Raw genomic sequence first — 17,518 nt, 5'->3', positions numbered from 1 at the left:
GACTTTCAAGTTTGCCTCCATCTCTCTCTCTCTCTCTCTCAACAGTGAGCCATATTAAATGACATTTTCAAAGGTACATGGAGGCCAAACACTGCAGCAGCCCTTCAGTTCCTCGTCAATGTGCTTAAAATACTTTATTAAAAGAGGATCTCTTGATATCACCTCTATTTTTTAATGTAAGAATACCTAAATAATGGCACCAAGCAGAGCTGTCATTTTCCGGGAACAAAGCAAGGACAGACGCAGTGTCCTATCCTAAACATGTTGTTAATAAAATAAAGGATTTGACTACAAAATGATGGTATATTTTCACGTGGCCATTGATATTATTCAAATTTGTTCTTTGGTCAGATTTGCATTAATGTAATGGTATCACTCTATAAAAATAAAAATAAAAAATAAAAAATTGAAAAACTCAACTCCAGGGCGTGGAATTGGAGTAATAAGCAAAAAGTAATCTCTCTAACTATCTGGGTGCAAATGAGACAGAAATATTGGCAGGCATTCGGACGCTGTCGGACCAAATCCTAGATTCCAAATACATCTTAGAGATCTTTCCCGCCACGCGTCCCATGTTGGGCCGCTCATCTGGATCCACGTGTACGCAATCCAGTGCTAGACGTGTCAACTTCTCCACCACCTCCACTGGGAACGAGTCCCTCAATTTGCTATCCACCCACCGTCTCAGCCTCCACTCCATACCTTTCCCATCGTCGCCGTCGCCGCTACCGCCACCTTCAATCGCCATTCTCGCCGTGTCTATTACCGACGTCCTCACGTAATCACCCTTTTCATATTTGAACTTCAAAGGCTCCTCTCCCGTCAGTAGCTCCAAGATTACGATCCCAAACGCGTACACATCCGACTTTTGCGTCGGTATACCGGTGGATTGGAATTCCGGCGACATGTACCCCCTCACGCCTTCAAATTGCTGCTTTCGACTGTCCGATCGCTTCAATTTCGAAATCGACTTCTTTTTTGAATCCTCTTCCTCTGAGACCTCCTGGATTTCGGCCTTGTAACTCGCACTCGAACCCGAAGCGCGGTCTTCTTGACCTTGGTCCTCGTCGATCTCGCCGCAGAGTTGTGCGGCACCGAAATGGCAAATCTTGACGTTGAAAGAAGGCTCGGTGACTACGATACTGCTGCTCTTGATGTGATTGTGGACTAGTCTCATGTTGAGCCCCGTTTTGTGGTGAATGTAATCGAGGCCGTGCGCCAAATCCGTGGCGATTTGCATTCTGGAAATCCAGGTGGAGAGCACGGTGAAACTCCGGTTCCTGGGATTTCGCAGACAGTCGGAGAGGTTGGCGCCGACGACGAAGTCGTAGACGAGAAAAATGTGGACGCCGGAGACGGAAGCGCCGAGGAGCTTAATTATGCTGCCGTGGTGGCTTCGGCAAATAACGGAAAGGAGTTGTCTGAGGTGGGGCATGTCGATGCTGCGGCGGAACTTGCGCTGGAAAACGAGGACGTCTTTGCCACGGAGAGTGCAGTGCCAGGAGCGGGTGGAGGAGGCGGAGGTGTAGGTATCGGAGAGGAAGTTGTTGGTGGCGGAGCAGATCTCAGAGTAGTCATAGATGTGGGGGTTCTCGGGGAGGGAGTGGCGGAGGCCGGAGAGGGAGGTGCGGGAGCTGGAGGTAGTGGAAGTTGTGGAGGGGTAGAGAGCGCCGCCGGTGGTATTGGAGGTAGAAGGGTCGGCGGATGAAGACGAGGAGACGCTGACGAAGGGGGTGGAAGTGGGTCTGGATTTGGAAGAGCGAGGGGTGCGGGAAGTGCGAGGGGCAGAGGTAGGAAGGGCAGCGTCGATGGCCATTTTGGATTTGCACATGGGCATTCAGCGCAAGAAAGAAGATTTATTTTTCCGTTTTCCTTTTGAAGTTGTTCGGAGTATAGGGAAAGGGAAAGGACTCGAAGAAGAGAGAGAGAGAAGATGATGGGATTGGTTTGGAAATAGGGCGCACGTGGTGGAAGTGGGCAATTTGGTGGAAAAGTAAAAGACGGGGGGCGGGGGGGGGGGAGTGTCTATATTCTTAGTAGTGCTCTAACAGCCCCTCTCCACTCTGAGAGTGTTGATTGTGTTTTCACTTTACAGATTCCATTACTTTTGAGCTTTTCGGCCGATATAATGGTTGTTTATGCTCTTGATTGTTTCGAACTGATTTTCAAACGAATTTTTAAATAAAATACACAACACTTAAATACTTTTAAATTATATTTAGTATTGTTCCTTCCAAACATATTCTAACTATTTCTTTTGCAATTTCTTCCAAAAGTTTTCTCGGCTTAGTTTAAACATATTTGCACAAAAAAATAAACTCGATTATTAAAACATCTTCCATTGATCTTAATGGCACATATATCTCAATCCAATCATAATTTGAATGATAGTGGCTCGTTGCCTATGGCTGGCACTCTTTAACCACCCGGAGTTGTTTGGATTGAGAGAGATTTTCATCTCATTCTATCTCATTTAATCATTATAATTTTTTAAAATTTTCATACAAAATAAAATAAACAATTTCATTTTTTTAAATTCTAAAAAAAAAAATTATATTCTAACAATATTTTATTCAACTTTCATCTAATCTCATTTCAACTCACTATCCAAATCTCTTTACTGGAGCCAAAGAGAGGAGAAAATCCCATCCACTAGTACTGTCAAATAACAAATTGACTTTTTAAATGATTTATTTGCTTTATAAAATGATCTTTTTAGTTTTTATAGAATTTATTTGTCAGCATTCCATCTTATTAATTAACAAAGGAGCTAATTGATGAGATTTTACAACTCCACAAGCTAAACAATGGTAGTGAAAATCCAAAAGCAAAAACAATGGTAGTGCAACAATTGTTTTCTACTTATCCCTATTTTAAATTTTTCCTTTAAACCTTTGCCAATTTAATGAAAAGGGTGCTGCTATTCAGCCCCATAAGTTTGCCGCTCAAACTTCTTGCGAGTGTGAGAGAATGGGAGGGAATTGGGAGTGTGAGAACTAAGAGAAAGAGAGAACTGAGAAAGAGTCTGCTTTACTAGAGTTTGGCCGTTTGCATGAGAATTGAGAGAGAGTGTGAGAGAATGGGAGGGAATTGGGATTCACGCCCGCAAAGGAGGGGATTCTCATAACATGCTAAATTATGTTTAAACGATGTCGTTTGGATTGAAAATAATCATAAACGTCGCTGTTTCAACAGACAAATTATTAACTAAAAATTGAGTTGTGTGAAAAGACGTTTCACGCAACTCAGTTTTAATTTTGCTTCCCACTGGACCTAAATGGCGCCGTTTAGATCCAATTTTACACTAAACGACACCCTTTTTTTAATGAGTAAGAGCCTTCTTTTAATTCTTTTATCTTTTTGGCACATAAATTGATAAAGAAAAATATTTAAATTAGTAAAATTAAAATTAAGTAAACTATTTAATGTGGATTATTTAATTAACTCATTCAAAAATAATTAATTATATTTATATTTATGATGTTAATTGCTAATTTGTTACTAACTTAGAGTATGTTAATGTATTATGATAGTTAATGCAAAATGAGCTATATTAAACTTTTTGCATTTTGTGTAGCTCATAAACAATTGTCATTTTTTTTTTTAGAAGAGCCGGAAGTCACATGTCCAATAGTGACCCCGTCCTAATTTTATTAATAAGCCATTACTTATAGCGGAAGAATACCGTGGTTACAATCAAAGACTAAACCCAACCAACAAACGTAACGCAATGAACAACAAAAAATAATCCTATAAAGGAGTCACAACAAAACAAGACTTTAAAAGAGACCACAAAAAAAAAAAACTACCAATATCAATGAAACTCACCGACATCTTAATGATGGAATATCAGACAAATCCAAACGCAATAAACCTCTAAGGACCCGAGGCAAAATAGAATTATTAGTAAAGGTCAAATCGAAGCCATTTGCACCCTTCTTTGCCAACCAATCTGCCATCTTATTTCCTTCTCGTAACACGTGTTGAAACCGACAAGTAATGACTTGAGCCAAGCTAACAATTTCCTCCCAATAATCCTCCAAGTACCAAATCCCACATCTCCCCCTATTCCACCAAGAGATAATCACCAAAGAATCAACCTCTACAATCACATTCAGAATATGGAGAGATCTGCAAAGTCGCAAACCAGTTAGGAGCGCTAATAACTCCGCTTTATTATTTGTGCCATGACCAATAGGAGATGTGAAAGCCTGCATAAGCCGACCCTGCTCATTTCTAATAACTCCACCAATACTACTAGCACCCGGGTTCCCAAGACTACTATCATCTGTATTCAATTTAACCCACCCTGAAGGTGGTTTATGTCACTTGACTAATTTGCATCACCTTACCTTTAACGGGACCAGTTGAATCTGTAAGGCCTCAAGAATCATGGCATCATATCGGGATAAATTATGAGGATTTTCAACTTGACAAAGAGTACCAATCCAAATACAAATGGATTTAATGACCGCGTCTTGAGCTTCCACTTTGCCCTCCATTCGAGCTAGACAACGCCTTCTCCAAATTCTCCAAGTAATGATGACAGGTAATAAACCAATAATAATACCTACCTGAGAATTAGTCTGAGCACGCCTGAACCAAGAGGAGACATGCAACTTCCAGTTACTACCAACCGGAAGTCCAAAAAGGTTACCAAAAAAGGACCATATCTGTTTTGAAAAATCTCCCTCAATGAGAACATGATTAATGTCTTCATAATGCCCTGCAATACAACAATCACATTTGGAAACAATAGGAATGCCAACACGACGCAGTCTGTCATCAATACTCAAAGCCCTATGCTAAACCTTCCAAAAATGAATAGACATTTTTAGAGGAACATGTTTTTGCCAAATCCAAGAATGCCAAGCAGATTTGGTAGAAAACATACCTGTCTCAGATGGAGTCCAAACTAGAACATCTTTTTCCGAATTTTGCCCAGATAAAGAGGCAACAATATCATCCACATTCTCTAATCCGACCAAATTCTCTAGGAGATTAACATTCCAATTATTAGACAACCAACACTCTTTAATTTTTAGCAAAGGGTGACCCATAATCGGCCTTTTATTGTACAAAGGACCATTGTTCCTCCATTTATCATACCAGAAAAAAATGTCAACATTTTAACTCTCCATTTAGTATTATTCAAAATCAAAGGAACACAATGAGCAACCATTCTCCAAAATCTGGAGCCTTTATCAACATCAATAAGCAACCATGATTTCGAACCCATATATTTAGCCTTAAAAAAATTTGCCCAGAGAGAGTTACCTTACAAAAGATTCCAAGCTAACCTCATATGCAGAGATGTCTGATTGTCCATGAAATGCCTCAACCCCAGCCCGCCTTCCATCACAGGACTACAAATAGTTTTCCAAGCCACCTATTTTTTTTTATCTTTCCCATTAGATTCACCCCAAAAGAAAGAACTCATCAGCTGATGGATCTTATTAATTACTGCTTGAGGGACCTGTAAAATAGCAAAAAGGTGAAGGGCCATACTAGAAATGACATGACGTAATAAAATCAATTTCCCTCCAGAAGATAGCAGCCGCATTTTCCAACCACTTAATTTTTGTCTCACTTTATCGATCATGCATTCAAGGTCTAAAATTTTTAGATGCCCCAAAATAATGGGAACTCCAAGGTATCAAAAAGGGAAATGCCCCTCCACAAAACCTGTACTCTGAAGAAGACAACGCTTGCGAGTAGAAGATATTTTATTCGAACAATATAGGGCGGACTTTTGTTTATTAATGGCCTGACCCGACCATCTTTCATATTGATTCAAGATACTTTGGAGCACCCGGACCGATCTTTGACTTTCATTAGAAAAAATAACCACATCATCAGCATACATTAAATGAGAAATAATAGGCGTACCTCGGGCCTGATGAAAATGCCCAAATCTATTCTCAACCACACTACGGTGGATTAACCTGGAAAGAATCTCCTGCTGAATAATAAACAAATAGGGAGATAAAAGATCACCTTGTCGAAGACCACGGCCACCCAGAAAAAAACCTTTTGTTGTCCCATTCATCATAACCGAATACCATGGGCTAGATATACAGAAAAAAATCAGATCACAAAATTGGGCCAAGAATCCAAAACTCTTCATAACCCTTATCAAGAAATTCCAATCAACACGATCATATGCTTTTGCCATGTTTACTTTCAACAATTGTCATTGACCATAGGTTCATACATACTTTATATTTACTTGCAACTTAGGTATTTTACAAAATATTTATCTAATAAATTATAACTTTAATTAGATCATAAATGTAGATATTAGTAATTAGTTAATAGTGAATTGGTGATATGTTAGTTAATTGATATCATACATTAGTTAATTACATTAATATTTTTAATTGTTTATATTTACTTGCAACTTAGATATTTTACAAAAAAAAATTATTTAATAATTTTAATTAGATCATAGATGTAGATGTTAGTAATTAGTTAATAGTGAATTGGTGATAGGTAAATTAATTGATATCATACATTAGTTAATTACAATAATATTTGTAATTGTTTTATACTCACTTGCAACTTAGGTATTTTATAAAAATATTATCTAATAACTTTAATTAGATCATAGATGTAGATGTTATTAATTAGTTAATGGTAAATTGGTGATAGGTTAATTGATAGAATATTAATTTTTAATTACATATTTAAAAATTTTATATTATTAATAGTGATAAGCTAGATAAAAATTATATAATTAATTATACAATTATTATATAAATAATATATATAATATATTTAAAAACATGTATTTTCCTATTCGGTCGGTCCGGTCCCGGGATGGGATTTACCGAAAATTTGTAATTTCATGGTCTCGAACGACCACCTTACAACCCTAGACTTGAGAGCTAAACTTTTTCAAACTATTTTTAATTCTATTCATAAATAGTTTATTATTATTTATAGACAATTCAGTACTATTTATAAATTATTTAATATTATTTCAATATATTCGGCAACTATTTTATTATTATTATTATTATCTAAAATACGGTTTAGCATCTATCTCAGCTGACTCGACTCTCGGTCGTCCCCCCCATAACAGCGTGAAAGAGACCAAATCCAGAATCTACAGACACTTTTTGGACCGGACCGATGTGACGACAACATGAGTGTTTTAGCGTGACAGATGTAGGCCTTTTTCCTTGTTTTTTTCCCCCTCCTCTTATGTCGGTAAAAATAATGAACGCGTTTCTTACTCAGACCAATGTATAACGTACTTGACATTGTGCGGCTTTTTTGTGGCTTGCTTCCCTTTCGGTTTGAATGATCTAAATAAAAAAAGTAAAAAAGTAAACGTAGTCGTTTCCCAGCTGAAATTATTAAAGACTCCATCTTCTAATTATTTAAGAATTTTGCAATTTATATCTTAAATCATTAAAAAAAAAATTATGTAGCGTCACCTAATTTTAATCTCATCATTAAATTGATATGTAAACTGTCAGCTTTCCATAATCTAAGATTGCAATATATTAATTTTGATAGATTAGAGTAGAAGCTGTAAAATCCTAATGAATCCGAGATTATGAATTATATTATTCTCTCAAATAATTTATAAACAACGTCACACATACAATAAACAAATTCATCAATGAATTGAATTTGAACAAAAGATGATGCTTAGTGTATTTGTTTTATCACTCCATTATTAAAGTACCAATACAATTCTGGAAGATCGAGACAATCGTGTATACAAAATATATTTTTTTCTTATGTATAAACCAAGTTGTACCTACCTAACCTAATTAAGGATAAATTCTATTTAGGGGTAGCAATCTATATTCACGGATTGTGTTTGTATCGTATCAAATCATAAGTATTATATTATATGGGTCAATCCTAATACAACCCGATTTAATTAAATGAATTAGATTCTAAAACCCTAATACGATCTATATAAATAACGAGTGACATGATACAACTTGCTTAATTCGGTTAATAATTAGGTTTTATTGGGTGAACCTCAACACTAACCATTTAACTCATTTCATATAAATAGATTGAGTTCACCCATATCTTTATTTTCTTAACCCAATGAATATAATTTCATATATATATATGTATATATATATATATATATATATACACACACATATAACACATAAATAACTATATAAATCATTCACAATTACAAATGGATTCATGATAAAATATTTTATATTCAATATCCAGACTAATAATACATCAAAAAATTAATATTCCCATAAAATAAAATTACACATTAACAAAAAAAAATTAATAGTTTGAGATATTAAGTCGTCAAATACTAATATTAATATTATACTCCAATAACTAAAAAATGCATATAAAACTAAGAATTTATAAAATTTAAAAATAAAATTTATTCTTATTATACAGCATGCTTCACAAGTTAACCCACGATTGACCTATTTACGAATTGTGTCTTATTGGATCAACCTGTTTTGACTCAAATCCATTTATATCAAATTTAAACCCATTTATTTTTTGCTAGGTTTAAGAAACGTGTCATATATTACCACCCCTAGTTCTATTAGTCCTAAAATATCAGAAACTATACATTCAAATTAATTATATCTAAATTAGAAATGAAATGAATTAGATGTTGACGCATGCAGTTGCTCACACGAGCGTAAGAAGCCTGGAAAGAAAATTGGCTTTTATCTTGAATGGAACAAAGCAGTTTTGTCTTATAAAATCACGCGCAATATTCATTGCTTTAAAGAAAGTCTTTGACATCATTCGTGACATTACTTGGCGGCTTATCTATTATCGCAGATCATCAAATGTATTGTCAACAAAAGAGCAAGTAACGTTAGTTGTTGCTGATCTCAGCGGCAGCGTTTCGTTTTTTTAATTTTTATTCTCACTATGCATACGCAAGTGGTTTCAAATCTTTCTGGGGATATTGAGTTTTTGACTTTGACATATATATATCCCTTTAAATGCTACTTATTCCGGCATGTCATGACCCTTGACATGCCTAGCAAGCATGTCATGGGCATGGTAATTTGAAAGTATCTATTTTCACATTGAGTAATATTACATACAGTCGTAGAATACGCAAACGTCGTGTAGTCGCTTTGAAAAAAAGTATGGTCCACTGTTAAAAAATTAATTTATTTTCATGTGGGTTCTATATTTATTTACTTTTTTTAAAATAATTGCACGGCGTTTGTACACTTACGATTGCAAGTATTATTTCTCTTTTACATTTAACATGAAGTTGTTTTCTTGTATAAAACCAGAAGCCCATCTCCAATGAGCCCAGCACAACCCAGTAAACCCAATAACGGGCCATTAAGAGCCCGCTTCTTTGGGTCCACAATAGTAGCACACAGCGAATTGAACAAGGAGAATGTTAGAACAATCATCCATTTTTTATAAATAAAAATATAAACCATCCATTATTTATTACCCATTACCCCCTCTTTATAGAATGTAGTAGGCCTGCAAACCGACCAGCCCAACTCGGGTCTGGACCCGATCCAACCCGGTCACCAAAAAGCACCAAACCAACCCTACTTGTACTATTCGGCTCGGATTCGTTTTTATTTTTTTGCTCTTTTCTAAAAACAAGTATAAACTCAACTTCAGACTTAACCCAATGAGCCCGACTATGGCGGAGCGGGCCCGGTAAAGTCTTTCGGACAAATCGGGTCTTCGTTTAAGTGGATTGGGCTCCACTCTAATTTAAGTGTCTTCGTTTAACCCCATCAATCGGTAGTCAGCTCATGATAAGCTCTCTCCAAGTTCATCGAATGACCGGAATTGTTGACCAATTTGAATTTGAATCACTTAAATTGTAAAAGGAAATCCATTTTATAATAATATTAATTGTTCAAGCAATAGCATTTAAGAAATGATATTTACAGTCTTAGATTGTGTAAATTCAAACAATCAATTTGAAAAAAATAAGTAAATATGAGACTCACATGAAAAAAATATTTTTTAATAATAGACCATACTTTTTTTCAGAAAGAATGCGCAAGACTTATACATCTCAAGACTGTATCTAGTATTATTGATTTTAAGAAATTTGCATAGGCAACAATAAATGGTAGAAGATTTATTTAGATATTTATATCTCCTCCCCACTCTAGATGCTTAAAGTTCGAATAAAAAAATATTGTTATTCATTCTGAATTTGGTGATTCTCAGTTGATCATAGGCTGATGTACATTGTTTTAATTTGCTTTTAATTTAAGCAGTTGATATAAGAAGACACTTCAACTATATAAGATAAACTAGTGCAATTAAATATGATAAAATCTAAGATTAAAATTAGTACTATTTTTCTCTTATAAGAATTCTTAGAGATATTTATCCAACGATGTCTCTCTTCTATTTACATTATTATTGTGGTACCCTCGTGCTGTCTTTTAATTTTGGGTCGTATAGTAAGTTGCCACGCTTGACCTTTAGGGGCAAATGATGATTTTACCCGGCTGTCCCATGTCTCCCAAAACCATTATCGAAATTGGAAATGGCCCACTAATTATCACTGCTTAATAAATTCTCGAGTGCTCATCATAAAAGGATGATAAAGCAGCAATCAAAGTAAAACGTGAATTTCAAAATTTTCCTTCCTTTAAGTTCTTTTCAAGTAGGGGTGAATTAGTTCCAGCCTGGTCAGTCTTTAGGGAGGGGACTTTTTGGACTGGAACGAACCCCTTCTCTCTACACTCGAGAGCCGTAGTGATATTAATGTCTTTAATTTAAAAATATTTTCTTTTATTTTTAAAGAAGCATTAAGTATAAAGATTCTTTATAATATAATCATTCTTTATTAAAAATATTAAAATTCTAAAAGAGAGTACACGGAAACAATTATTAAAATTTCTCGAAGTTTATACTATAAAATCATAACTTATCATCTGCGTATATGATCTAGGCTATTGTCACACCTCTCTGAACTAAGTCTCACCTTGCAGCTCTATCTTCATAAATTCTAAGTTTGGGTAATTTAAAAACATAAAAGTAAACTAAAATGAGTCGATGACTCAGTAAGAAACTCATCATAACGTAAACATACTTAACATAATGTTTTTATAAAATATTTCATGCAAAGAATTAAAATCATGATTATTCATACGTATGTTTATGTCACGCATGACTAATCTTGGCTTATCTTACTTATTTTACTGGCCCACACACTTAACCCTATGTGCAACGTTGTGCACTGACTCACATCCTGAGGTCATAAGGGGAGCTGCTAATAGTATTCTAACATATTATGGTGGACTACACTTAGCACCATGGTTTGCACATTCACCCATAAATCGCATTGGTACCATGCATCTGAATGATTATCTGAATAACTGTTCTGAAAATATCTTACACTTGATCTTTTGAAAGCTTATATGCCTTATGTGCAATGTGAGATACATGAGATGCATAATATATACTATAATATGTGGAATGAAATGTGACAAATGACGTACTTGCAAATATCATGACATGTGTGGTACGTGAACACTAACTTCTAAAGAACTGACTATAATAATAATATATATAGCTAACATATACCAACCCTAATTTATGATCAAACTATTTATCTTGTAGTGTTGCTTCTTAAAATTTTTGAAACAAAATCGATCATGGTGCTGGACTGGGTATCTTGGGTTCGGACTCTGTACTTTTGGAGGTTTATGGTTTTTTTCCAAATAACACACTGGAGGGATATATTTATAGAGAGACTTGGGAGAGGGTATCGACGAGTTTGAGTTTGACTCGGTTAACATGTAACGCCCCGTTCCCGAAGGTCCGGAGAGTTAACTCTTAATATTTAAAATTAACTTAAATAACACAACTATAAAATCCAGAAAATTCCACAAAATATTAATCCACTTAATCAATCCAAAAATCTAAGTTCCTCCATGGCGACAATAAAGAAATCACGAATAACATAAATTAGAAATTCTCCAAAACTCGAAAACATCCTCAACTCATCAAATCAAATACCCGAAAAATAAATCAGTTTACTAACTATGACCCTCAAATAAGCATTTGTACCCTCAGGTACTTATTTCACTGCGATCATCACACCTTGCTAAACTTTCTACTCTTATTCTCTAGCTGAACCATCAAAATTATCTGAAAAATATATGGAGATAAGGGGTGAGTTATCAACAACTCAGTAAGCAAATGACATATACTAGTGTGTAAACATGAACATTTAGAGAGTTCAGAATGCAAAACAAAAATATTTTCTTTCAGAATGCAGAATCAGAATAATGTTTTCAAAATGCAGCTTAGAACATGTTATCAAGAATATCAGAGCGAAAGTTCGAAAAAAATATTCATAATCAAAATCTCTTTGGCATAGCATAAACTGAAACATCATATCTTATCTTATCATATCAGAACAAATACCATGTTTAACCTCAGTGGTAGGGTTGTGCAAATCCCGGTAGCTAACCGAGTAGAAACAGAATGTGAATCTTCCCCTCATTTATTCTCGGAGCCCCGAGTGTGCACATAGGAAAGACCACGCAGAAAACCACTTTGTTTCCAAAGTGAGTGCACCAGAAACAGAAAAAGTTGGTACCAACCTGAACAGAGGCCACAGTTTTACACTCGTGGTAAGGTCAGAACGGAACAGAAACAGAAACAGAATGTTATGCCAGAAGTTTTCAAAAATCACATCAGATCATATCAGAGTACAAAAAATCTTCAAAACAGAACAAAATCATATCACAAGATAATTTATGCACAAAATTTCATATTCGCTCTCTTTTCAAAGTTCAGAAACAGAATGTCAAAAATAAGCTCATGTCTACACCAGTCATAACAAAAAATGATTTCTTCTTAAACAGAATCTCATGAGTAATGCAGAACAAATAACTGAGGTAATTCAAATTTCTTTTCAACATGAAACATGTATATTTTCCAAAAATAACCTCAGCTCATTTTATTTTAATGCAAAGTCTAGTATAGGAACCCTGCTTACCTGGACTTCTTAGCATTTTTTTAAATTTTCCTCAAAATGTCGAACAATAATTACTCGTCACCTATAAATAATCACATAATTCTCGTAAATTTTCAATTAATCTCATATTTCGATATTCAATCCTACGCTTCTAAACTAACCTATTAAAATTCTCAAAACCTAAAATTTCAAATCGCCACTTTCTAAAATCATCTCTGTTGATTTAATAACTATGACAAAAATATTTAAAAGTCATATCTATTTATTATTGAAAATCAACTATAAAGTTTAATACTGGATAATATAATTAGCCCAAAATATTTTTAAAATAAACCATAACTATTTTTTAAATAGACTAAATCATATCTAAAGTGTAAGAAAAATAATATTACACAAATATTGTTTACTCTTAAAATAAAACTTTACTTAATAACATGATAAAATACATAAGTGATTTTATGTAATCATAATTAAAATGTTCAAAATAAAATTTCACACTTACTCTAAAAATAATATGCTACTATTAGTACCATACCCTATTTATTTTCTGTAAAAATTTCTTATACTTCCCACATAAATCATGTAAAAAAAAAAAAAAACAGATTTAATAACAATAAAAATCCTAACTACAGTCTACATCCATCCAATAAAGGGGCAATATTGGAATTATCAGTCAAAATATTTCCTAAAACTACGAAAGTTTAAGGAACAAATAAAATCATACTAAAAACAAGGCAACGCCGCAAGGTTGGAGAGAAGCAGAGGACCTACCGAGAGAGAAGATGTGTGGCGTTGGGTGCGGTGGGAGGTGCTGCACTTGGCGGCTATGCACTGGACGAGAGAGAGAGAGAGAGAGAGAGAGGTGCACGGTGAGAGAGAGACAAGGTCAAGATATACAGAGTGAAATATGGTGTGTGCATGGAGCTATTACCGAGAGAGTTACGCGCGGCAACGGCCTGGGTGGGCTAACGACAGTGGCACGGCTAGGCGTGGCTGAGATGTTGGACTACGGGTTCCCGTTGCGCCGCAGAGGAGACGTCCGAAAGGGTTGGTCAAAGAGTAAAAATTTTCGTGCTTGGAAGAGCAACCAATTGCTCTTTTTTTTGGGACCCAAAACAGAGGAGTTTCGATCTACTAAGCAGTTGGTTGTTCTCGGCAATTAGTGGTGGTGCAGTGGTGGTGAGGAAACTGAGATAAAAGGAAGAAAACTGAAGCGGCAGCTCAAGCTTTAGGTGGAGGATGGCTACGGGTCTGTGTGCGACAAAGCTTCTACGTTGGGCGGCTTAGCGTGGGGTACGGTGGTGCAAAACAGAAATTTACGTGAGGCGTTGTTGCGGTGCACTGTTGTTGTTGGGCGTTTCCTGGACGTGGAGGCAGTGGCTATCTTTCGGTGTTGGTGGTTAGCGGTGGAGGGGGTCTGGCTTGGTTGACGAGTGCTGAACCGCGAATGCGGAGAGACAATGAACTAGAGGGAGTTATGTGCGGGTTGCTACGGCTACTACTTTTTCAGGAGAAAAACATGCATTTATAGAGTTGATTAAAACCCTAGATGCAAAAAGAAAGGAAGGTAACTGAGTTGATTAAAACGTGCATGAGAGACGTGCATGCGGAAACTGAGTTGTGCGTGTGTATGCATAGTGTATGAGAGGAAAACTTACGAGAATTAAGAGATATAGACGGAAAGAGAAGAAAACAAAATAAAACATGCGGGAAAAATAAACGTGTGAAGAAAATAAAAAATAAAATAAAATAAAATGAACTAAAATAAATAAAAAATTGGGCTTGATTGGGTCCGGGTGTTACATAACATATGTAGTGACACTAATTTGTGTTACATAACATATGTAGTGACACTAATTTGCTGAACACTCAATCGTGATCATCTAAGAAGAAAGTTTGAATTTAAAAACATGATCTAGTAGTTCATTCAATGTAAGATTGACAGTGACTGAGTTTGTGTAGGGGACTTCAATCAGTGATCATTTCAAATTGAAATAAATTTCTAATGATCGATCTCTAAATTCTAAAAAGAGTCTAACTTGTTCATTAATAAATGAGATTTAACTTAGTTATTGAGCCTAATTAAAACTCCTAATCAACCTCAATAATTTATCGCTCATGGACTTATCCAATATGGTCCATTAAATATAATTTAGGCTCAATAAAAATTATTAATATTCTGACCTTAAAATTATTAGGCTGGGTCATTACAACTCCTCTCCTTATGAAAATTTCGTCCTTGGAATTGGATAGATCTCAAATAACTTACATACCTATCCACCACATGTTTTTATGTCTCTTTACTCCTTAATCATTTAGTTGAATCTAATATTCAAAATATTTCGGTGTCTCATATTTTAGTCCGATGCCTCAATAATCCTTTAGGCATAAATGTTAGCACGCTATATGTCAACCATCATACACTCCAAACTCAATTCAAACCTAAACAAAATATCAATCTTAACAATGGAACCTAAAACTCAGCCAAATAATAAATTCACCCAACAATTATTTTAACTCAACCAAAATAGTAAAAATAATGTCCACATAAAATAATAAATAAAACTCTCCACATGAGATAATAATAAAATTCTCCACTAAAAATAATAACCTCAATAAATGGTAACCTAAAACTCTCCAAAGTTCGGGCCTTAAATTTTACAACTCGTACTTGGCGATAAAATCGTGTTACCTGTAGAACATAAGACTACCACCAATCATCATGAAATACCATAAACATATACAAATCTATCTCATAAGTTCCAAAACCCACTAAATTCATTCATAATTTCTTCAAATAAAACTCCTCAAAATATACTATTATTTCCTCATGAACAAAATTATCATAAATCTTAAAAGCAAAAGCTTCCTAGCCTTGCCTTTAGAAACTTTCACACCTATTGCACTAAAACCCTTTCACGTAGTAGGTGCAATTTGACATACATGTATCTATTTTTTTTAACTAATAATTTTCATTAAAAATATAAAAATATTAATAGATAAAAATACTTATTGCATAGCAGGACATGTCTTGGGGGGACTTTCGCTTAGAAATATCTACAGAATCTTTGACTTGGGCTCTAATGCCAATTGTAACATCCCGCTCCCCATGGTTAAATTATAAACTCACTTTTAAAAATTCTCGAGAGCCAGAGTGCTACTACTGACCTTAACTTAAAAATATATATATTTTTTATTCTGAAGAAAGTGACAGGTACAAAAATTCCTTATAATACAATCATTCTTTATTAAAAATACTGAAATCATAAAAAAAAAATGAACGGAAGCAATTATTATAACTTCTTGAAGTTTGTGTTATAAAATCATAACTTAACATCTGTGTACATGATCTAAACCACTGTCACGTCTGCCTGGACTAAGTCTCACCTTGCAGTTCTACTACCTTCATAAATATTTTGACCTGGAGTGGTATAAAAATATAAAAACAAACTAAAACGAATAAATGACTCAAGAAGAAACCTATCATAACACAAATATACTTTAACATAAGATTTTCATAAAATATTTCATGCTGAGAATTAAAATCATGATCATTCATACGTATGTCTATGTCATGCATGACTTAACTTATCTGACGTATGTTACTTATCATACTGGCCCACACACTTAATCATGTGTGCAACGTTGTGCATTAGCCACACATTCCGTGATCGCAAGGAAAGCCTTCTAGTATATTATGGTGGATCATGTTTTCATAAAATATTTGATGCTGAGAATTAAAATCATGATCATTCATATGTATATTTATGTCATGCATGACTTATCATAGCTTATCTTACTTATCATATTGATCCACACACTTAAACTTGTGTGCAAAATTGTGCACCAACCTCACATTTTGCGTCGCAAGGGAAGTCGCTAATAGTATTCTAGCATACTATGGTAGACCATGTTTTCAAAAAATATTTCATGCTGAGAATTAAAATCATAATCATTCATACGTATGTTTATGTCATGCATGATTTATCTTGACTTATCTTACTTATTATACTTATCATTCTGGCCCACACACTTAACCCTGTGTGCATAGTTATACACCAGCCCCAAATTCCGCGATCGCAAGGGAAGTCGCTAATAATATTCTAGTATATTATGGTGGACCACACTTAGCTCCGTGGCTTGCACATCCACCCATAAATCACATTGGTACCATGCATCTGAATGACCATCCGATTAATTGTTCAAAACTTATCTTATACTTAATCTTATGATAACTTACATATCTTATGCAACTTGATATACATAATAAATACTATAATATGTGGAGTGAAACATGATGAATGACGTGCTTGCAAATATCATGACATATATGGTACGTAAACACTGACTTCCAAGAGCTGTCTTTAATAATAATAATATATAATTAGTTAACGTATACCAATCCTACTTTATGATCAAACTACTTACCATGTAGTGTTACTTCCTAAAATTTTAGATACAAAATTGATCATAGTGCTGGATTGGGTAACTTGGATTCGGCCGCTACACTTATAAAGGTTTATGGTTTTTTTCAAATAGTACATGGAAGAGATATTGTATAGAGAGACT

General features: G+C 34.8%; 1 protein-coding gene across 1 annotated transcript; it reads right to left on the bottom strand.

The window, feature by feature from the left end:
- Window positions 1-296: 296 nt before the first annotated feature.
- Window positions 297-1,998, bottom strand: LOC108990333 (lysM domain receptor-like kinase 3). The gene has a single exon (XM_018964273.2). The coding sequence runs from the start codon at window positions 1,835-1,837 to the stop codon at window positions 467-469; it is 1,371 nt and encodes a 456-aa protein (XP_018819818.2). The 5' UTR covers window positions 1,838-1,998; the 3' UTR covers window positions 297-466.
- Window positions 1,999-17,518: the final 15,520 nt, after the last annotated feature.

Source organism: Juglans regia, chromosome 14 (assembly GCF_001411555.2).
Source record: "Juglans regia cultivar Chandler chromosome 14, Walnut 2.0, whole genome shotgun sequence".
NCBI classification, from domain to species: Eukaryota; Viridiplantae; Streptophyta; class Magnoliopsida; order Fagales; family Juglandaceae; genus Juglans; species Juglans regia.
The sequence above is the reverse complement of the archived record's forward strand: the minus strand, read 5'-3'. Positions and strand labels throughout refer to the sequence as shown.